This window comes from Spathaspora passalidarum, assembly GCF_000223485.1.
Source record: "Spathaspora passalidarum NRRL Y-27907 unplaced genomic scaffold SPAPAscaffold_6, whole genome shotgun sequence".
NCBI lineage: Eukaryota > Fungi > Ascomycota > Pichiomycetes > Serinales > Debaryomycetaceae > Spathaspora > Spathaspora passalidarum.
The window spans coordinates 1,148,382-1,171,690 of record NW_006767430.1 but is presented as its reverse complement, the minus strand read 5'-3'; the positions used below and the strand labels follow the sequence as shown (position 1 = coordinate 1,171,690).

Sequence of the window (23,309 nt, the reverse complement as noted above, 5' to 3'; positions counted from 1 at the left end):
TCTATCTTACTGTTTAGAATCTTCCGCGGGTTCCCTCCTCACCTGCGAATCGTGATACAAAATATTTAATATACACGATCCTCGTCCTCTACCTGCTACCTGAAGAAAGTCAATCACTGGTACCAAGCAATTTATAAAAAGTATATGGTTGACTTGTGGTAAATCTATCCCACAACTAACCAGCTTGGTCCCCAAGAGCACCCGTGCACCTCTAGTCAATCGAAGCAAGCTAGCCTGTTTATTTTCAGTGTCCGCATTGATCATCACCATCAACTTGTCTCCAAATTCACTACACAATCTTCTATAGTAGTTCTCTTGGATAATCTTGTTTTCAAAGTATAGCAATGCTATATCATTTACATCTCGTTGGAGAAAGTTCTTCATCAGAACTACAACATAATCCATAATTCTGTCTCTCTCTTTGAATGATGTACTGGTATTGAATATCTTGGCCAATGGATCGCTTGTGATTAGATTGATATATCTTCCACAGTCATAGCCCCACTTCTTCTTTAAAAACGTTATAAAATTCTTGGGAATTGTAGCAGATATCATAACTGTCCTGTGAAACAAATCAGTCACTTGTAACTTCAACTTTTTAAATTCTCTATACGAGAAATCACACACAAGACTTTGCGATTCATCAAATAAACACGACGATAGTTTATATGTCCTGCCAAAATACTTCTTGAAGTTATACAAGAAAGCAAGAAAATCATCCGACGCTATAACATCGACACACCCAACCATCACGTCAGCAGTGGATGACTCGCTGAAAGTGGTATACTGGGCTGCATGTAGCACATTTAGTCCGGCCTTCTCAAATCTCTCGATTAGTTGAAACTTCAACGCCTGGTACGGCACCAACACCAAATTCAATACTTTCTTATTGCAACTTCGTCTTGCAGCAATCTTATGGGCTTTAATAAGCAACGCAATCAATAATGATTTTCCCCACCCGGTAGGTGCTCCCAATAGTACATTCGAAGTTTCGGTTGATAACGCCAAGTCATCTAGAATAGACATCTGATCAGCTCTCAACTGCAAATCCCCAATAGCCTCTCTAACATCACCACCATTGGCAGTAAGGAAGATTTCATCTGGATCCTCCGCAACTTCCTTCCTCTCAAAAATAGACTCAAACCCTTCACTATCTTCGATGCCAATAAACTTAAACCATTCTCGGAATAAACACTGGAAATATATATAGTCTGATTGTGTGATGGATGAATCTGCCCCCAAAGGACCCAACCCTCCATATGAAGCGGATGTCGCATTGGCGTGTCCCTGTACCTTCTCATTCTTGACTTGATTTTGCATGGCTATTAGCCCTTGTTTGGCGGTAGTAGCTTCCACGATCTTGTGTCGGAAAAAGTACGAGATTGCTTGTCGTATTTTTCTCGGTGTCACAATTCTTCCCATGTGCTTGCCTAATAACGTAGCCATATGACTCTTGAACTCATGCAGACTAATAAACCGGCCCTTCAGAGTCACAAATATATAGCACTTGTAGAACAACGCACTGATCTTGTCATCTGGTAAATCCAGTCGGTGAGTGAAGAACTGTTCAGTAACCTTGGGAAGATCCCCACCATGAAGCTCTATATAAAGTGGCCGTACTGCCACGAGATAAGCCACCATAACCTTACTCAACTTTCGTGTGGCAATACGAAGTCTACCATCAAACCGCTTGTTCTTGTTCGTAAACGTCTTGATATGCATAATGTCGTTGTAGTACACCGTGTTTCTTTCTTCATAACTGGGTGCATTGAACTGGAGCGATCGGAGTTCGGGAAACCTAAACGAGTTGGCGCCCAGAATATAACATAGTACTAGCAAATCCAAGGTCATCGAATCAATCACATCAACCACCAACTGCTTGTCAACATCAGTATTAACCAGGAATATCTGCTTGGTAAATCCCGAGATAAGACTACCTTTTCCTTGGTCCCCAACTAATAGAAACTGCTCATACACTTCTTCAATCGTATGGTAGTCTTCAATAAGTTGACTCATGGAATCGTACTGCTTTCTGAAATGGTCGTATGCCGAGTCGTACAACTTATTAAAGTACAGAGGAGAAACATTGGTGCCGTTGACGTAAACCAGTTCTCCAGGACCAGGAGTCACTTTGAATTTGACATATTCGCCCCGTTCTTCCTTCAATGCCTGATAAATATGAACCAACTTGGCCCACCCGATGAAATCACTCTGACTGAAATTGGACTGAGCAACAAACTTGTGTATGGTTCCTTGGTCATTCTTAAGAAAGAGCACTCGCTTACAAAAACTCTTTAACCCATTGAGTTTCTTCAAACTGAAATCGGTAGCTTTCAACCTGTGGGTTTTAAGGTCCAATAGAAACGGGAGTAGGGCTAAGTTTAATATATTGTCATTCTCCATCATGAAATAATCAAACAAATCTAAAATTGTAATGTACCTACCGTCAAATGTGTCAGCATACTTGACCAGCTCAAGCAATTCCCGTGCCTTCCCTTCAGCAGCAGTATTCATGAAGTCAAACTTGTCATAGTTCACCAAGATGGCATATAAGTAACCAAAGTATCTAGTGTAAACCTTCTTGACATTGGAAGTATGGACATTAAAGAACGGTGACAAAGTCATGGAGTTGTGACCCTTGGGTACATAGTAGCACCTAGACGTGGGTTTGGAAATAACATTATCATACACTTTGGTGTAGAATTCTTCTCCATTGAAACTAGTAGGTGACTGGTCCAACTTCTTCAAAAGACTGATGTGTTCTGCAGTCAACTCGACGCCTTCGCAAAGACCTGACAAATAACTGTTGTTGTTGCTGGTGTCCACCGTAGAAAAATCAACTTGCATGTGGTTGTCTTTCAGTATACTGTCATCATTGGGAACAGCGATGTAAACTATGTGATACTTGGATCCTTGCATTGAAAGTTTATAAACTGGAACCTTGATGCAACCACCAGGGTTTGCCTCCTCTAATTTCACACCATCAACTGTTCTCACTAGATACATTTCGGTAGTAGCAGGTGCATACTTCCTCAACTCCATGTGAGGAAAACAAGTCACTTTAGTAGCCACGACCTTCCTAAATAGGTTCTTCATTTTTTTTTGGATTGGACTTAGTTTTCTAACTGATTTTCTGAAATCTTCTCTAGTCTGGCCGGCGTTGGTACTTTAATAAATGGGAATGGCTTTCTGGTTCTGCCTTGGGTATGTATCAAAAGCCCTTCAACATAAGTATAAGTTTCTGATAATTTAACAACATCGAGATCGAAAAGTGGTGCTATGGCTGAGCTAACAGGTTGATCATAAGTATTCGCAGTTTCTTCGACATCACTAAATTCGTCATCTTCTAACTCATCATCAAAAAGATCATGGGTTGGTGCAAAAATCGTCATTGCTGAGGAAAAAATACAAAAGGAAAAACATATTTCAAGGAATGTTATATAAATATAGAAATGTTTCTAGAAAATGTGTCGACCGTGTATTATTCCTGTTTGGGATTAATTATACCCCCTTTCTATTTTAGCCGAACCCGGTGTATAATTAAAAAAATATAATTAGATGGTGTACTATTGTCTATTGTCTCAGTGCGAAATGGTTCCAGCCATGTTACCCCAGGTAAACAATATTTCTCCTTTCAGCTTTTCTACGCGTTTTTTGGGAACCTGCGGCGGGTCTATTCTATAAAAATACGCGAGAATCACTGGTAGCACCCGAAAAAAGATTTTGAAATTTTTACAAGTTAGGCATCCAACCTGTAAAAGGTGTATATTCCAAACTGTAAAGTCAGGTCAATTTTGTATGAGGGTTAACAACTCAAGCTCTTTTACTATGGGAGCGTAACCTGTAAGGGTTAACAACTAGTACATTCGCACCAAAATCCAGGGTTAACAACTCGCGTTCTCAATTAGGCAGGTTGACAACTAAATCGCGAGTCCCACTCCTTAGCTACCAACACTGTCCTGCACACAATCTCTCCTCTGTTTATTCTAACTTTATTACAAATTATATCTGATATTCATACTATTTTATCTATATTTTTATAAAATTCATTAATCTTTCTACCAAATATATATTAATGTTTTACCTACAAATTTCGTTTGTTTCTCTGGTCACTATATACTCTACTCACTTCTTATACACCTTGTGTGTCAACGCATTGCTGTTGCTCCCTCGATCGTGTTGTACTACCTCTGATCAATCAGCATCTCCCTCTCGTTAGCCATCTTCTCCATCCCCGATTTCTTTCATGTCTACTCTCTCCGAGATCTCACTTACCTTCTATCTCCGAGATCTGGTATTCTCTCCATCTCCGAAATCTCGTATATTTTCTATCGCCGAGAACTACCATGCCAACTATCTCCGAGACGGTCTATATCCGCTCTTCCATTTTGGGTAACTCCGGTGCTCACTTTTCATCCACAGCCACATATTATTTTATCCATCTCATTGCCCACACAATGTCTACCCGTACTATTCACATTTAAATAGTGCTCCGTTCTAACTCACAGATCTACTGTTCTCGTAAAACATCCCTAATTACATAATATAGTAAACCGTACGAATTAACTGATCTTTGGTTGAGAAGATTATGTACATCCATTGTACCATATAACTGGTTGATGTGCATTAGTGATGTTCTAGTCTCAGTTTTTCTTGTGTATTTACATCCATTGTACAATATAACTGGTTTTTGTGCACTCATGATGTACTTGTCTCATGTTGTATCGTCTATGTACATCCATTGTACAATATAAATGAGTTGATATGCACTAATGATGTACTTGTCTCACTTTTTCTTGTGTATTTACATCCATTGTACAATATAAATGAGTTGATATGCACTAGTGATGTTCTTGGCTTAGTTTTTCTTATCTATTCACATCCATTGTGCCGTATAAATGAGTTGATATGCACTAGTGATGTTCTTGGCTTAGTTTTTCTTGTGTATTTACATCCATTGTGCCGTATAAATGAGTTGATATCCACTAATGATGTTCTTGGCTTCGTTTTTCTGATCTATTTACATCCATTTCACCATATAACTGAGTTGTTGTGCATTAGTGATGTTCTTATCTTGGGTTGTCTCGTCTATTTACAGTTTAGACGATGCAGAAACACTCGCTTAGTCATTGTTGATACTCTGCAATGACCTGCAGCTGCCTGTCGTCTAATCTATATATCCCTTATTCTATATTGACCAGAAAAATATTCCAGATTGAGACTTCTCGTCTGATCGATCCATCCCCTATTGTATTATCAATTTAAAAAATATTCCTAATTGACTCTAGTTTACATCTTCGTATTTTTCAAACACTGATTGGTTAAACTTTCCTTAACCTCGTCAAAATCGGCCCTGAAATTTCATCATCCCTGTTTCCCGTGTGCTATATATTCAATATCCATACAATTCCCGCCTGATCAGTTTCATATATGATAATATTTATCTACAAACTCCTACTTCACAAAATACATACCTTACTTTTTCCACAACTACTCAGCAACTTCAATTGTTTCTGCCCTCGCGCTAATGGCTTACTCCTTTTCCTAGATCTCTTTTGTTGTGTAATTGCCGCCTGCGGTGCTCTCAACATAACCGTGCTTTGTAACTCCTCATTAAATGCCTTGACTTTAGCATTCACTATTACCTTGTCTGTGCTGAAATTCACCACCTGAAGATTGTCAAGTCTGGTGGTTCTACTCAACGCCACATATGTCTGTCCAGCAGCAAACACCCCTCGTAAATCAACACAAACCTTGGCTAATGTCAACCCTTGAGATCGATGAATAGTCATTCCAAACCCAAGAATTAGACTAATCTGTGTTCTAGATGCAAGAACCTCTCCCTGGTCTTCATAGCAGAATCTATATGGTTGCATTATAACTTCTATCGTGGGCGTGTTGGGGTTCACAAACCTCACCAAGTCCAATATCCACAAACCGATGAAGTGTTGTCCCTCCCAATGGTATGGCACTCTTGCCAGTCATTGATGTGATAGCAAAGTCATTGCCATACTTTTCTTGCAACCGCCGTTTGATATGTATCAACGTCACACTCTTTCCTCCTCCGGCTGGAGAAGTGAAGAATGTCGAAAATCCATTTTCAATCGACGTTACTATCTCCTGTTGTTCTTTGCTTAGCTGAACATTTAGCTCGGGAACTACTTCATCATTAGTTTCTTCCTCACATTCAGCAACCAGCATCACTTGAGATGGTTCTAAATATAGTTCTTGTTGGTCCATGGTAAATAAAATGGCGTGGTTTATTTATACCGTCAACTATAAATAAACGAGAATTTTGCCTGCATTTATATCCTCCCACTTCTTTCACCAACATCTTTCACAAACAATGACTACATTAACACCAATCTCACAAATGCCTCATGCTCCCAATGGCATGCCAGTAGTGCAAACATACTACTCCGATATCTACTGGGTACTTGGCCTCACACGAGTACCAAATACAGGTGAGTATAGCGAGCGGGTGAAAGCCTTTTGTGTTGACTTTACTTCAAATCCCCAAGCTGTCGATCCTGAAGGAACTACTGTTTTCAATAATATTGAATTCCTGCCAGATCAAGTGTTTGAAGTTATTTTCTTTGCCACAGACTTTGATGAAATCATCACCTCCTACCAAAACTCATTCAAAGTGATGGTAAATTATGACCAGGTCAAGGATGCAATCACTAAACCAGGCACTGTATCAATAATGAACTGGTTCTTAATCATAAATCTGAGGTTGTTACATCGAGGATTTGATGACCATTTTGAATTCTTTGCCAAGAAGTATAAAGTTGCCACAATCAAGCTGGCTCGACCACTCATTGACAAGATCATCAAGTTCCTTCCCCACAATTACATTCAAAACAACTCCCATTATGCTGAATATGTGTTTCCAGAAAATATTCTTGTTAAATTTGGATTGACCTCGGCTGTAAGTTCAAGTAACCGTGTGGCTATTACGCTTCCGGACTCTTCCAATCCTGCAACCCCGGTTCGATCCAATCAAAGTTCAACAGTGGATTCTACTAAATTAAGCACTCCAGACCTTGCTGCTCTTCAGTCAGTTGCTCATGAAATTGGTATGTCATCGGCGAACATATTGAAATCCAGAAGCTCCCAGTCTCCTGATTCTTCCAATATATCCTTTTCCAGTGTCCCTGCATCCTCCCCCTTGCGCATATCAAAGAAACCCTGCGACAAAAAAAAATTCTCTGCCATCAAGAATATCAAGTTGACGAACTCCTCAAATGGTTTGAACCAGTATATAATAATCACTAAAAGCAATCCAGTGGATTGATCAGACTTGTGTCGCTATGACTATGCCAACAACAAACAATTAGCTACCCTGTTAACTTTGTTTATTGAATCAAACACTTTATGCACACAGTTGCCAGGGTAGAGACTTGAAGGATTTCTTGGCTTGCAATCTCAATTATGATTCAATCTCTTGATGTGATTTGCCATAGGTATTTCAACGAGTAAATATCATACTTGTTCAACAAACTTCCTCGAGGAAACTACTAAACCCCCTTGATGCACATCATAAATTTGTATCTAAATAACTATATGCGATAATTGGATCCTCACATAGATAGTTTATAAATTGGAACCTTGATGCAACCGCCAGGGTTGGTCTGCTGTAATTTTACACCATCAACTGTTCTCACTAGATACAATTCTGTGGTAGCAGGTATATACTTCATCAAGTCCATGTGTGGAAAACAAGTCACTTTAGTAGCCACGACCTTCCTAAATAGGTTCTTCATTTTTTTTTGGATTGGACTTAGTTTTCTAACTGATTTTCTGAAATCTTCTCTAGTCTGGCCGGCGTTGGTACTTTAATAAATGGGTATGGATTTCTGTTTCTGCCTTAGGTATGTATCAAAAGTCCTTCAACATAAGTATAGGTTTCTGATAATTTGACAACATCGAGATCGTAAGGTGGTGTTGTGGCAGATCATAACTATTTTCAGTTTCTTTGACATCTTCTCATCATCAAAAAAATCATGGGTTGGTGCAAAAATCGTCATTGCTAATAAAAAACTAAAAAAGGAAAAACTTATTTCAGGAAATGTTATATAGATATAAAAAACGTTTCTAGAAAATGGGTCCACCGTGTATTATTCCTGTTTGGAATTAATTTTACCCCTTTCTAATTTAACCGAACTCAGTGTATCGTTAAAAAATAATTAGACGGTGTAGTATTGTCTATTGTATCTGTACAAAATGGTTCCAGCCATACTACGCCAGTAAACAAAATGTCTTTTTTCGGCTTATCTATATGTTTTTGGGAACCTGCGGCTAGTCCATTCCATCAAAATATAAGAAAATCACTGGTAGCACCCAAAAAAAGATTTTGGAATTCTTACAAATTAGAGATACAACCTCTAAAATGTGTCTTTTCCAAACGGTAAAATCAGGTCAATTTTGTATGAGGGTTGACAAATAAACCACCTTTAATAAGGGAGCATAACATGTAAAGGTTAACAAATAGCATATTCGCACCAAAACACAGGGTTGACAAATAACCGTCCCAATTGGGCAGGTTGAAAATTGAAGCGAGCCCCATTCCTTAGAATTAATATTCACAAATATTAATTTTACCAGCAAGATATGAATGAATATAAGATTGTTCGTGGTTGTATATATGAGTATCTGTGAATGCAAGAGTTGAATTTTGTTACAATGCTGAAGTTACTACAAAAAAAATTGAATATAATATCGGCTACACACTAATACTTATTCATGATATCAATAACAGTCATATTCTTGGCGTCTGGTCCCAATTTCACTTTCAATAATGAATCCTTGATTCCTTCAAAGTATTGTTTCGTTGCCAGTGAAATTCCAGGGTAAAGAAGATTAGATACCCTTTTTGTATGCGAGCATCCAGAGACTGGATTATTCCCTTGAAATATTCCATTTAACCAAGTCCAACTAGCTGGTCCTCCAACTAATTGTTCACTGATATGTCCATTCAATGTATCTTCTGCAAATTCAAACGAATTAATACCCCATTGACACCAGTTATCATAAGTGACATAGACATCTTTGATTGGAACAACCTTGTCTAAAGTACCATGGTAGACAAATATAGGAATTTTAGGAACATAACTTGAATCTAAATAAACGATGGAGTTTTCCTCGACGATTTCTTTTACTTGTCCATTTTGTAATAATGAAAAACCAGCAGGAAACATTGGGTCTTTTCCTGTAAGAATGTGATCATTAAAGAAGTACAACACTGAAGGAATAAGACACTTATTTCCAGCTTCATTAAACTTGGCCAAATGTTGTGGTGCAATGTTTTCTGCAATAAGAGTTTTGGCCACTGGATATTCATTACTCACCCCAGTCAATGCAACTGGGATTAATCCGGCAAATAATTCTCCATCAACAATTTCTGCAACAGCAGTAATATTGGTAACAAACCCTCCAAGGGAAGCACCAACTAAAGTAGATTTCAATTCAGGGGCATATGATGGTTGAAGTAAAGCAGCCCAACCAGATGCTAATGCGCCTCCAGAATATCCCCAAAGACCCACTTTGGCGTCTTTTTTGATTCCAGTAAAGTTTCCTGATTTTATTACTGCTCTTACAGAATCAAGAACGGCCTGTCCTGATCTTCTGCCTACTGTAAATGCAGAAATAAACCCTTCGTAATCAGGACTAGCAACAAAATATCCATTTTCAAGGGCAATCATCATAAATGTCATATCATATTGGGTTGCTATTGTGGAGATTGGTGCTCCCGATTGTAAACCATATGATGGTGAACAGTTTAAGCTGGCCGAATCTTCCATTGTTTGGTATGAAACAACTTTCGATGGGTCAGCATTAAATGGTTCAATTATAGTTGTGACAAAAGCTGTTGGTTGACCAAATGAATCTTCCGATCTCACCACCAATTGCCAAACATTTTTAACTTTAATGGAAATGAATAAACTTGCTAGTTGGGCAGGTGCTGGTCGAAATTTCAAAATATCACCAGGAGCTGCTGCTTCGTAACCTTGAGGAAGTGTGTAAAAGTCATCATCTAAAGGACTTTTAAGTTGAAGTGGGATTGCAATTGCTTGCAAAATAAAAAGAAACAAGAAGATTATGAAAGGCATTGTTACTTTCTAACTTTCTGAACTTCAATCTAAATTCATGAATCATCAGGTCTTTAAATAGTGCTTTGGTATTGGTGAAATCTATGGAAGATATCATTCCATTACGGTTTATGTTGGGTCCCACAAAGCTGTATCATAGGGACTAACTGGCAACTACTGATTCTCATTAATATGGAACTGTTGAGATGGTTTGTTATCCCTTAAAATATCTCACATGGATATGTAAATGTATGTATTGCTTTTGCAGTAAAAGTTGTATTTTTGTAATCACATTTCCGAATGAGTATATAAGCGCTGTTTGTCTATGCATGATTTCAAACATTGTTCTCTAAGTCAGGTGTTTCCGAAAAAGAGTCTCAAACTTGGACTATTGTTTGTGTTGTTTCAGATAAGGACGTCTAGTTTTTTCTTGTGATTTCAATAGTTGTAATGATCTATACGATTATCGTTAATCAATATATATCAGCTAATGATCATGGTCGTTGTTATCTAAAACTGTGGGTCTTTATTATTTGGCAACGCAACAATAAAAACACTTTTTTTTTTCTCAGTAGTAACATTTTGTTGCGAACGGACAGTCCATACTTGATTAACAAACTTGCCAGTTGATCAATAATTTGATACAAACTACTCTACCACCAGTTCTAATGTCAGATATCTTAACTTCATCCGATGAGGATCGAGTATTTAATTTATGCGATCTTAGTAAATTGAAAAATTTCTACAAAAAAGTTGGAAGAAACAGCACTGATACTGCACAACTTTCTACCAAAACCTAACAATCACGTTACAATTATATATAAACCAAAATCAAAGAAAATTAATTAAACCATAAACTTAATATATAATAAATTCAAATGAAAAATTTGAATAAACTAATATAAAAGACGAAACAAAAGCAACAATATGAAACTAAAACAATTATTCATAACATTAAAAACCGAAAAAAATAACCAATTGGATTTACATTATCAAAAACCAAACAGTAAATACACCAAGTAATAAAGCGGGAAGTTTAATCTTTGGTACGGTAGCATAATCTTCAGCCACATCTTGGATAGCCAATAATGAAGGTGTTGGAGTTTCTGAGGTACTAGTCTTTCTAGCAATTTCCGAAGTTGTTGTATACCATCTACCTTCATGATCTGTAGTAACATGAACTTCAGCAGTCTTGGTATTACCAGCACTATCAGTGTAGGTGGTTGTATATTTTGTTAACTCGAAATCGCTAACAGTTGTGTGCCATTTACCTTCTGAGTCAGTAGTAACAATAACTTCTGCTGTTTTTGTATTACCTTCATCATCAACATAGGTTATAGTAAGTTTCTGGGCTTCAAAATCACTGGTAGTAGTCTGTAAATTACCTTGAGTATCTGTAGAAACTATAACCAAGGCAGTTCTTACTCTTCCTTCATCGTCGGTGTAGGTTGTAGTATGTTGCTGGAGCTCAAGCTCACTTGTAGTTGTATACAAAGTACCACCAACAGTTGTGCTAATAATAACAATTCCAGTCTTCAAGCCATCGTCTTCCATGTAAGTGGTGGTGTACAGAGTGAGAGTTAAGACATCAGTGCTAGTAGAGGCACTACCTTGTGAGGAACTAGTAACAATAACCACTGTTGTTCTAGTCAGAGTGTACAAGCTTCCTCTTGAGCTGGTAGTAATAACCAGTGTTTTGGTTGTGGTGTATTCGCCCGGATCATCTTCATCTCTATGGATAATTGATGTGGAAGTATACCATTCACCGTCTTCATATGTTGTAATGTATACCACTCCAGTTATAATGTTTCCATAGGCATCAGTAAAAGTGGTTGTATACAGTACAGGTTCAGGTTCTTCATATTCGGTATGAGGCCCCTTGCTAGGAGATACTACTGGAAGTTCACTAGAAGGTTCAACAATATCACTAGAAGGTTCAACAACATCACTAGAAGGTTCAATCTCACTAGAAGGTTCAATCTCACTAGAAGGTTCAATCTCACTAGAAGGTTCAATTTCACTAGAACTATCTTCAGCCTTGGTAGATTCACCTTGCTCCTGAACCATATCTGACTGTGTATACCAGATACCATCATCATCAACAGTAACAATAACCATAAACGTATGGATTTCACCATCACCATCATCAACTTCTGTAGTGTAGGAAGTAAATGCTAAGGTGTGTGTCGAAGTATACCATTGTTGTTCTTCATTAGTACTAACAATAACTTCAGCAGTCACAGGAGCTCCATCATCATCATAAAAAGTAGTAGTGTAAAATGTAGGCTCTTCTGCATCTTCATCGACAGCATTAGCTATGACACCCTGTCCCATGATCCCATTAGCTTCAGTTGGATCATCTGAAGGATAAATTTTACAGAACCCATTACCATTTGCTCCTTGTGGAACCTCAGACACATAACTAACACAGTTACCCTCGATCATAAATAAATTTTGATTGTATCCAGCTCCAATTAAAAACTCTTCTACAACATCAGATGATCTTAATACTAAACTACCATAGTTAGCATCGTAAGTTGCACCGTTTCCTGTTTGCAATGGATAATCCAAACAAATACGTTTACCATTTCCAAACATCGAAACAAGATAAATCATACCACTATTGGAACCACCAACTTTTAGTATAGAGTTCCCACCCATAATGAAATGTTGACTTCCAGTAGCATAGAATGATTGAAGGTGACATTCCGTACCTTCTTCAAGGTACAAACAACCATTACCATAAATATCTGAACTTTGTGTAAACCTTTGGTTATACAATTTAATAATACCGCTGTTTCTACCAAAACCACTATGTTCATACTGGCCCTGTGATGGTGAGACATTATTTACTTCAATCAATCCTCTATTTTCCCACTCACCAGCCAGAATTTGTGAAAGTGGAGCACTACTTCCGGAGGTGTCAAAGATAATAGCTCCAGTGTTAACAAATTTATTGACTCTAATAGCATAACTGGTTGCACCAGTGTTACCTTCTGCTTTCAAAGTGAATGTTCCAGTGTTTTTAAACTGGCCATCTGATACCAGGAATTGCAATCCATTAGCGGATTCTTTTGTAGAAGCTAAAAACATACCATTGTTTTCAAAATTGCCTTGCAACGAAATATCTTCGCATTCTGTGATAACATATTTTCCAGACTCTGTAATAATGGTATCACCAGCTTCGTTATAAACATGGTTTTCTGGATTGAGAAATAGATTATCTTCGACGACAACCGCTAAGATTGCCAGTACAACAGTAATTAACCAAATACTCAACATTTTATGTAATAACAAATATGACAAGGTAATTGAAAATTTGAAATATCATGGTTCTTATATAGTAATTCAGGGAGAAGGGGGTTGGTAGGGGATGGCATTTAACTTGTCTTGTTTTCCAATAAGTTGTCTCCTGAATATTACCATCCCCTATCAGTACTACCGCCCCATACTTAGATAACCATATTGTAAATAGACTCGTAACCAATTTATTTTTAGAAGTCATATTTTTGCCGAATCATAATCATGAGCTATTGTATGCTTCTAATCTGACAAGTTTAATAAAGATAGCTTAAAATAACAGGCTGGCTGGTCCTTCTATGGATCCTTTTCCTGGTTTTCTAGGAGTACTCTCATTGCCATTGACATCTAGTCTTTTATTCAATAATCTACGTACAGTGTTGCGAGCCAAATATATATTGGTTTGAAGTGCTTTATTCTCAGCAGCAACTATGTGTGGTTTGTATCTTTTTAACCAAATCTCTCGAAAACTGAAATTAAAAATTATCACTTCTAGGATAATGATAATTTAATTTTTATTAAGTGAGCACTACTCAACGAACGAAAAATGTGACACATTGCAAGAATTAACCAAATGATAAATATCAGAAACCAAAGAATAAACTCATTTGATGACGGAGTCAAGTTTTGAGCTCGGGTATTTAATGCATTATCCTTGAATTCTTAAGGGGCTAGGTTAAATTTCTGTTTGAAGCACTCACTACCCATATTGGTATTCTCGCCTTTTAAGTTTTAAAACGAAAAAGTGACATTTCACTTGCATATATTGTAAATTAACTTTCAAGATAACCCAATAATATGTAATTAACCATGGTTATAGCCTTATTCTAGAGTGGACCGGGCACTTGCTGTACTTTTAAAAAAAAATCTCGATGTGGTTATTCGGGAGCTTCTTTATATACCTGGCATTGCTAAAAGAGGATAATAAACATGTGGTAGCTAAAATTAACTTGTCGTATACATATTTAATAGGGTTACATATAAAGCAAAATAGAATCACTATAAAACATTAATTGTATCATATCCTTTTGAGAATATTAAAAATAAAGTTGCAAACTGCTGAAAATCTCTACATCCTAGTAACAATTACAAATAAAATAAATACGAGCAAATGATGAGTTTTCAAAAAGTTTGAATTGTTGGAATAAAATGTGACTTTATCGTTACTTGTTGATGGGGTATGACCTCTGCCATCTGGATCTGTAGTTCGAACTTGATAAGTTGTAGTGTTCTGCACAAGCACAGGATCAACAATTAAGCTTGTAGCTGTATACCAGCTTCCCTCGGTGGTAACAAACACTACATCATATTTAGTTAAACAATATTAATGTATTTTGTGGTAAAAACAAATGCATTATAATCATTTCCTTCTAGCTCGTGGACAGACGTATGTAGTTGCTCACTATAAAGAGATTTCTCGTGTGTTGAACAAATAATAAATTCTTTGGTTTTTATATCTGGTGGAACTAGACTCTCATCAGTTGATTTGTCTTTTCTTTCGGATTCTTTAGGCAGAATTGTAAAACCATACCCTTCATTACTGGAAATAGAATCTGGGGACTCTTCACTAGTAACTTCTATATTAATAGAATCTTCCGTAACCATGTGTTTCTAGGTTTTAATTGGAGTAGATTCATCCTCTATAGCACTAGTCAAAGGTAATTCGGATTCAATTGGAGATGTCATCTCATAAGTTATGGTGCTTTCAGAACCTTCTGTTTGAGTGGAATCGTTCACTCCATCTGCTGAATTACTAAATACTTCTGTCTCTGGAAGAAGTTCATCTTCAAGAATGGAACATGAAGTATACCAAACACCCTCTTGATCTGTGAAAATAATGACAACATACAGCTGCACTATACCGTCATTACTAGTAAATTCCGTGGTATAAGATTTAAACTCCAACGTATGAGTTGAAGTATACCACTCTTCATTAGGATCAATAGTAACATATACCTCAGCTGTAACAACAGAACCACTGTCATCAGTAAAAGTAGTGGTGGCATGTTAGATATAAACATCTGAACTACAGTCATGTGTAATAGAAACTACTGACAAATACTAATCCCAATGATATCGATTGCAAAAAAAAAGTTGAAACAAAGATTGATCAGTCACACAGTATTAACAATAAACGCGAAACTACTGATTTTTTTTTCTAAATATTATGAACAAAAGAAGTGGCTTGCATTTTGGGGGGATAATTATCCTTCATACAAAACCTATTCACACCCATGTGGGTACACAAAGAAGCTCCAACAGTTGTGCCTGTAAATGATTTATTGTTTCTATGGCAAAGTAGCAACGCTAGTTGGAGGAACTCCGTTGACATTCTCGGAAGAATATGTTTAATTGTTTGACAGCGAAAGCCATGTCCTAATGGGGTAATTCTTCCGCAACGCATCCAGGAAATTCTTCCAAATTAGGAAGTGCAACCGAACCACTATATCCCCCACTAAACGAAAACCCCCACCATATATAATACACACCCCAAATCCTCTCTCTTTCCATCTTGTTTTTACACCTCAAAACAATGTTAAGACAACTAGACATAGAATCCTTAATTGAGGAATTGACGTTATCTGAAAAGATTTCGTTATTGGCAGGTTATGATTTCTGGCATACAGTTCCAATTGAAAGATTGAACATTCCTTCAGTCAGAGTTTCAGATGGTCCTAATGGTATTAGAGGAACAAAGTTCTTCAACAGTGTTCCTTCAAATTGTTTCCCTTGTGGTACTGCTTTGGCTGCTACCTTCAACAGTGACCTTTTGGTTTCTGTTGGTGAATTGATGGGTAAGGAAGCTAAAATGAAAGGTGCTCATGTTATTTTGGGTCCAACCTGTAACATTGTTAGAGGTCCAACTGGTGGTAGAGCTTTTGAAAGTTATTCTGAAGATCCTATTTTATCTGGTCATGCTGCTGCTAGTGTTGTCAAAGGTATTCAAAATGAAAATGTTGTGGCCTGTCTTAAACACTTTGTTTGTAATGATCAAGAAAGTGAAAGAAAAGCTGTTGATGTTATCATTACTGAAAGAGCATTGAGGGAAATCTACTTGAAACCATTCCAAATTGCTGTTAGAGATGCTTATCCAAAGGCAATGATGACTGCCTATAACAAGATCAATGGTGTTCACGTTTCTCAAAACAAAAAGATCTTGCAAGATCTTTTAAGAAAAGAATGGAATTGGGATGGTACCATCATGTCAGATTGGCATGGTGTTTACTCCACTAAGGAATCTTTAGATGCTGGGTTAAATTTGGAAATGCCTGGCCCTACTAGATTTAGACAAGAACTTCAAACAACACATGCTATTCAAACTAATGAAATTCACCGTGATGTCATTGATGATAATGTTCGTCAAATTTTGAAATTAGTTAATGAAAGTTTCAAGGCTGGTATTCCTGATGATGTTGTTGAATCCCCAAATCCTTCAAAAGAAGCCGAAGAGTTGCTTAGAAAAGCTGGTGATGAATCTATTGTCTTGTTAAAGAATAACGAAAATATCTTACCTTTACCAAAGACTGCAACTGGTTCCATCAAGAAAATTGCCGTTATTGGACCAAATGCTAAGGCTGCTCAAGATTCTGGTGGTGGTTCTGCTTCTTTGAATGCCCGTTATAAAATTACTCCTTTCGAAGGTATCAAGAGTAAATTGAATGATGGTTCCATTGAATTAACCTATGCCCTTGGTGCGTACTTGGATAGAAACTTACCTGATGTCGGGCAACTCTTGGTCAATGATAAAGGTGAAAAGGGTGTTACTGGTAAGTTTTATAAAAACGAACCTGGTGCTCAAGATAGAGAATTATTTGAAGAGTTCCTTTTGCCAACTTCTAGACTTTTCTTGTCTGATTTCAAGAGTGATAAATTAGATAGAAACCAACTTTTATTCTATGCTGATTTCAGTGGTTACTATATTCCTGAAGAATCCGGTGAATATGAATTTGGTTGTTCTTGTTTAGGAACTGCCCAAATTTTCGTCAATGACAAATTGATTGTTGACAACAAAACCAAACAAGTTAAAGGAGATGCATTCTTCCTTGGTTTGGGTACTAGAGAAGAACGTGGTTCCTTGAAATTGGAAAAGGGTATCAAGTATGAAGTTCGAGTTGAATTCGGTTCATCCCCAAGTTATACTTTGAATAAGGCAGCTCTTGAAGGTGGTGGTGTCTTCTTTGGTATTCAAAAGAAGGCCACTCCAGAAGAAGCCATCAAGGAAGCAGTTCAAGTTGCCAAGGATGCTGACGTTGTTGTTTTAGTAGTTGGTATTTCTAAAGAATGGGAATCAGAAGGTTTTGATCGTCCAAACATGGATATTCCAGGACACACTAACCAATTAGTTGAAGAAGTTACCAAGGTCAATCCAAATGTTATTGTTGTCAATCAATCTGGCTCACCAGTATCTTTACCTTGGATTAATAATGTTAAAGGTTTTGTCCAAGCTTGGTATGGTGGTAATGAATTGGGTAACACCATAGCTGATGTTTTGTTTGGAGACTACAATCCATCTGGAAAATTGTCCATGACATTCCCAGTCAGATTAGAAGACACCCCAGCTTATGTTAACTTTGGTTCTACTCATGGTCAAGTCTTGTATGGTGAAGATGTATTTGTTGGTTACAGATACTATGAAAAAGTTGGCAAACAAGTTTTGTTCCCATTCGGATTTGGTTTATCTTATACCAATTTCGAATTTTCTAATCTTCACGTGACAAGTGATGAAGAAAATGTTTATGCTACTGTTCATGTTAGCAACGTTGGGAAGGTTGACGGAGCAGAAGTTGTTCAATTATATGTTGAACAAGAAGATCCTGTTGTTATGCGTCCAGTTAAAGAATTGAAAGCATTCAACAAGGTTTTCTTAAAAGCTGGTGAAACTAAAAAGGTTGAATTATCTGTCTCAATCAAGGAAGCCACTTCCTATTGGAATGGATACAAGAACAAATGGCAATCTACCAAGGGTAAGTATAATGTATTTGTTGGTAACAGTTCTGATAATGCTTGCCTTACTGGTGAATTTGAAACCGAGAAAACTTACTTCTGGTTAGGTGTATAATTCTTCATAGATTACTATACAAACTAGTTTAATTGAACATAATTTCCTGGAAATGTTCCAGTATGACCATTGTATCTACCAGTCCACCAACCATTGGTATCGGCAGTTCTTTCTTGAATTTCAATAACAGCACCTGCTGGGAAGGTTAAATCTCCTTGAGCTTGAGCAGTGTAGTCGTACAAAGCCGTACATGTTTGAGTGGCACTTGTTGGTGTAGGTGGAACTTGTGCTGGTGCACCATAAGCTGGCACAGCTCCAGGAGCACTAGCAGGAGCCCCGTAGGGTGATTGTTGTCCATAAGAACTGCCAGTTGTTCCGGTTGAAACAGGAGATTGTTGACCATAACCTCCATAAGTTGGTGATTGTTGTGGATATGCTTGTTGTGGTTGGTATCCCGGTCCTTCTGGGGATTTGTAATCTCCGTACGCTTGTTGTGGTTGTGCGTATTGGCCAGGACTATAGGGAGGTAATTCACCTTGTCCAGCAACAGGTGATCCTCCTGGAGGACTATTCATCAGGGCATAACGTCTTTTGGTTGCTTCTAATTTAGCTTTAGCATGGCCAACTTTAAAATGAGTAATTGGAATGGCATCAGTTTGTTCTTCAACATTACCCTTCTTGAAATTATAAGCTTCAACAATGTCAGTAGTTAAATCAAAGTAAGGAATCTTCAATTCTTCCATTCTATTGTATAAAGTGTAGAAGATATTCAATTGCATATAGTACAAACTTATGAAAAGTGGTCTCAAAAAGTCTGATTGCATTTGGAATAAAATTGGCAATTCAGTCTTCAACATGTCGTTATAGTAATCATACTCTTGTTGGGCAATTTGAACTTCCGCTTCAGCATTATACATCTTTTCTTCGTCCTTGGCGGTTCTTTCCTTCTTTTCTTCATACTTTTTATGAGTTCTCTTATGACGATCCAAATCCAATTGCTTATGTTCTCTCTTGGTGGCCATTTTTCTAATCAGTTGAATAACCTTTAACAATTCCTGAGCAGGATGAAGAATTCTCTTTTCAATTAATTCTAAATCAGGTTTTAAGGTTTCCTTAAGTTCCTTGACAACTTCTCTGAACTGTTCTGCGGCTTTGATACCTTCTGGATTATCTTCAGGAACAGTATAAGTAGGGTCAGATACTCTACCACTAATTGGTTTATAAATCTCTTCAAATGCTTTGGAAAAGTCAATTTCGTAATCCAACATTCCATTCACTGCAGTAAAGTATCTCTGGGATTCTTCAGTTAATTTCTTGGTTTCAATCTCCAATTCCTTGAATCTTCTTTCTGCATCTTGGTAAACGGCATCTGTGGTCATCTCCCCCATGTTCATTTTCTGACGAAAAGTCTGGGGAGCCCTTATGATAGTCTTCTTAATACCCTTGAATGACATTGTATTCTTGGCCTTTGTAGCTCTGAGGCAATTGGGTGTATCAGTCTATTAAACAACTCTTAAAGGGGAGGGAGGGAGGCAAGGGAATGCGGGAATTGTCATAGTGGTCATTTTGCGGGAAAAATTGAAATCGGCAAAGTCGGTCGTGCATGATCAATTTCACTTGGGTGATTTTTTGTTTTTGTTGTTTTTTGCGTTGTCTTAGATTCGCAGCCTTTAAATTTACCCGCTCATGATTACCAAGTTGATCTGAATTACTTTCAATCATGAAGAGACTAAGAGCTACTATTGTAAGTACTATTTCCATTTGGTTTATTCCAATTGCTCTTTTGCAAACTTTTGCCCATTGGGTTGATCTTGGACGAATTGGTGAATATGTTGATTCATTCTCCCATGATAAAAGTTTGCAACCAACTATTGAAAAGGAACGTTCCACTAGGAATTTCATCTATAAAATATTAGATTTAGTTATAGATGACTTTAAAACTGTTCCTGATAGAGCTTATTATCTTGTTGATCGATACATCTTTCATTCACCTTGGTGTGTTTTTAGTAAATTTCGGTTTAAAAAGATCCAATATTATCATCATGGAGTTCCTTTAAACAAATACCAAGGATATAATGATTATTTATTACTCACTAGAAATGCTAACCTTAGTAGCAAGCCTAATAGCGCCAACAAAGATTTAATTTTACTTCCCAAATCAACTGTTGCCACTGAACCAGTCATAACACAAGAATCCATTCCAATTAAATCTGAAGTTATTGAAAAACTACCATCTCCTCCACCGGTACCTCCGAAGACTAAACTTAGTATCAAGATCCCTGCAAACAAAAAGTTGGTGGTGAAATTGAGCAATGCTCGTTCCATCACTCCCTCCGTTTCACCCGCTGACACCGAATACATCAATCAAGTATCGCAAGAAATTCAAAGAATATTTTCTTGTCCAGGATATGATGATGGATCATTAGCTCCTATTATTTTAAGATTGGCTTGGCATTGTTGTGCCACATATGATAAGACCAATGGATCCGGAGGATCCAACGGTGCTACTATGAGATTTGTTCCAGAAATTACCGACGAAGGTAATACCGGTTTAGATATTGCTCGCGGAGCATTAGAACCAATAAAACAGAAATTTCCCAAGATTACCTATTCTGATTTGTGGACACTAGCAGGAAAATTAGCCATTGAAGCAATGGGAGGTCCAACAATCACTTGGAAAGCAGGTAGAGTTGATTGCAGAGATGCTAAGTTTGTACCCCAAAGTGGTAACCTTCCTTTTGGTGATAAAGATGCCCATCACGTCCGATCAACCTTTGAAAGGATGGGATTTAACGATCAAGAAATGGTGGCTCTTTTAGGAGCTCATGCATTAGGTAGATGTCACAAACGGTTTAGTGGCTGGGAGGGAAAATGGACCTCCAACCCTATTCGCTTTTCTAATGATTTTTATCAAGTGTTGTTAAATGAAGAATGGAGTTTAGGCACCGTTCCTGAAACAGGGAGAGAACAATACTACAATCAAGACAAATCATTAATTATGCTAAACACCGATTTGGAATTAGTAAGGGATTCTAAATTTTTAATGTGGGTTAAAGCATATGCTAGTGATGAATCATTGTTCTTCCATGATTTTGCCAATGCGTTTAGCAAGTTATTGGAATTAGGTATCGAGAGGGATGAAAATTATCAGGTGATGCCTAAGAAAAATTACTAACGGTTACAATCGACTAAACTGCAACACAATAACCGTTTAAATTATCAAGTAACAATGTCAGGGGAAAAAAAAAGGTGGAAGCGAAGGATCGCTCGGGCAAAAAAAAAAAAGAAAAAAGAAATTTTTCAATCTCCTCCTCGGACATTGGTGTGAATTACTAAGTGGGACAAAATTATTTAAAGTCGAGCCACTTTTTTCCCTTTGGGCCTTTGAAAAATTCGTCCTTATAAGAACAGAGTCATATATCTCGATACAAGGAAGTTCACACAGTATAGAACAAGAAGATGACTGCAACTATAGATATTCCTAGAATGGAAGACTATAATGTTTTTCCAAACTCAGGTTTTTTACCTGAGAAACTTCCATTGGAGAGATTGCCACAACAGTACTACAAACCTTGGGAAGATATTGCAACAAACCTTCCTTCATTGATTTTAACCAAAAGAGTAAGATCTGTTATTGATAAGAAGTTACCCTTACTAGAAACTTCACAACTTACATCAGAAGAAGAGTATAGAAGGGCATATCAGGTCTTGGGATTTTTAGCACATGCATATATTTGGGGAACTGAAGAACCAACTAATAAGCTTCCACCACAAATAGCACAACCTTGGGTTGAGGTTTCTGATCACCTTAGATTACCACCCATTGCCACATATGCCGGTTTATGTCTTTGGAATTTCAAGCAAATCATTCCCACCGAGGAAGGTGAGGATATATGGGATTTAGATAACTTGACCACAATTAACACATTTACCGGGTCCATTGATGAAAGTTGGTTCTATTTAGTCAGTGTCTATTTTGAACATAAAGGTGCTTTAGCGATAACTACTGGATTACAGGCTATTAAGTGTGCTTATAATAATGATATACCAGGTTTGGTTGCTCAACTTCAACAATTAGCCGAAGCTATAGATGCATTGGGTTCAGTTTTGTTAAGAATGGAAGAAATGTGTGATCCACATGTATTTTATTTCAGAATCAGACCATACTTGGCAGGTTGGAAGAATATGGCTGATGTTGGATTAGATAAGGATGGAGTTTTATATGGAAATGAATCCAAACCTAGAGCATACTCTGGTGGATCAAATGCTCAGAGTTCATTAATTCAATTCTTGGATATATTATTAGGTGTGAAACATTACTCTACTGGTGAGAGACCATTACCATTCCGTAAGGATGTTCCCAAGACTGGACCAGAAAATGGTTTTATGAATGAAATGAGAACATATATGCCTGGGCCACATCAAGATTTCTTAAAAAAGATTCATGAAATCACCAATATTCATGACTTTGTATTACAGAATGTCGATACTCATCCTGAATTAGTATTAAGTTATGATGGATGTTTAGCCATGTTGAAACTGTTTAGAGACAAGCATATTCAAATTGTCACTAGATACGTGGTGTTACAAGCTAAAAAGACCAACAATATGGGTTCATCCACTACTTTAAGATCAGGATTAGCTAGAAAGAAGAAGAATGGAGGAGAAGAAAAGGGAACTGGAGGAACATCACTTTTGCCATTTTTAAAACAATGTAGAGATGAAACTGGTGATCCCGCTGCGGGTAACTGGGGTAAGAGAATTCTCAGTGATGGTGTTATGAGATTGAAATATTCTAAACCAAATGGAATAAACGAAGATTAGAAGGTTTATGGTGTAGATATAGAGTTATGCTATATAGAACTAATTAATATGGCTTTAGTTGATGCAACGTAGTCAAAAACAAAAACAAATTACAA

General features: G+C 37.3%; 8 protein-coding genes across 8 annotated transcripts; 4 read left to right on the top strand and 4 right to left on the bottom strand. All coding sequences in view use genetic code 12, as the record gives it.

Moving 5' to 3' along the window:
• Positions 1-113: 113 nt before the first annotated feature.
• Positions 114-3,006, bottom strand: SPAPADRAFT_52349 (DEAD/DEAH box helicase family protein; the record flags this gene model as incomplete). The annotated part of the gene is made up of 3 exons (XM_007377152.1): positions 114-116; positions 181-2,423; positions 2,445-3,006. The coding sequence occupies 3 exons, from the start codon at positions 3,004-3,006 to the stop codon at positions 114-116; spliced, it is 2,808 nt and encodes a 935-aa protein (XP_007377214.1).
• Positions 3,007-6,346: 3,340 nt separating this feature from the next.
• Positions 6,347-7,297, top strand: SPAPADRAFT_52348 (uncharacterized protein; the record flags this gene model as incomplete). The annotated part of the gene is made up of 1 exon (XM_007377151.1): positions 6,347-7,297. One exon carries the CDS (start codon positions 6,347-6,349, stop codon positions 7,295-7,297), a length of 951 nt encoding a protein of 316 aa, XP_007377213.1.
• Positions 7,298-8,732: 1,435 nt separating this feature from the next.
• On the bottom strand, positions 8,733-10,112 carry SPAPADRAFT_142286 (lipase family protein; the record flags this gene model as incomplete). The annotated part of the gene is made up of 1 exon (XM_007377150.1): positions 8,733-10,112. The coding sequence occupies one exon, from the start codon at positions 10,110-10,112 to the stop codon at positions 8,733-8,735; it is 1,380 nt and encodes a 459-aa protein (XP_007377212.1).
• Positions 10,113-11,057: 945 nt separating this feature from the next.
• On the bottom strand, positions 11,058-13,373 carry SPAPADRAFT_68371 (uncharacterized protein; the record flags this gene model as incomplete). The annotated part of the gene is made up of 1 exon (XM_007377149.1): positions 11,058-13,373. The coding sequence occupies one exon, from the start codon at positions 13,371-13,373 to the stop codon at positions 11,076-11,078; it is 2,298 nt and encodes a 765-aa protein (XP_007377211.1).
• A 2,551-nt stretch (positions 13,374-15,924) lies between these two features.
• On the top strand, positions 15,925-18,450 carry SPAPADRAFT_141816 (beta-glucosidase; the record flags this gene model as incomplete). The annotated part of the gene is made up of 1 exon (XM_007377148.1): positions 15,925-18,450. The coding sequence occupies one exon, from the start codon at positions 15,925-15,927 to the stop codon at positions 18,448-18,450; it is 2,526 nt and encodes an 841-aa protein (XP_007377210.1).
• Positions 18,451-18,473: 23 nt separating this feature from the next.
• RVS167 (amphiphysin) lies at positions 18,474-19,844 on the bottom strand (the record flags this gene model as incomplete). The annotated part of the gene is made up of 1 exon (XM_007377147.1): positions 18,474-19,844. One exon carries the CDS (start codon positions 19,842-19,844, stop codon positions 18,474-18,476), a length of 1,371 nt encoding a protein of 456 aa, XP_007377209.1.
• Positions 19,845-20,635: 791 nt separating this feature from the next.
• SPAPADRAFT_142880 (uncharacterized protein) lies at positions 20,636-21,565 on the top strand (the record flags this gene model as incomplete). The annotated part of the gene is made up of 1 exon (XM_007377146.1): positions 20,636-21,565. A coding segment is annotated over one exon (930 nt), but the record flags the coding sequence as incomplete, so codon positions are not given.
• Positions 21,566-21,778: 213 nt separating this feature from the next.
• On the top strand, positions 21,779-23,288 carry BNA2 (dioxygenase; the record flags this gene model as incomplete). Its single annotated transcript, XM_007377145.1, has 1 exon — positions 21,779-23,288. One exon carries the CDS (start codon positions 21,850-21,852, stop codon positions 23,212-23,214), a length of 1,365 nt encoding a protein of 454 aa, XP_007377207.1.
• Positions 23,289-23,309: the final 21 nt, after the last annotated feature.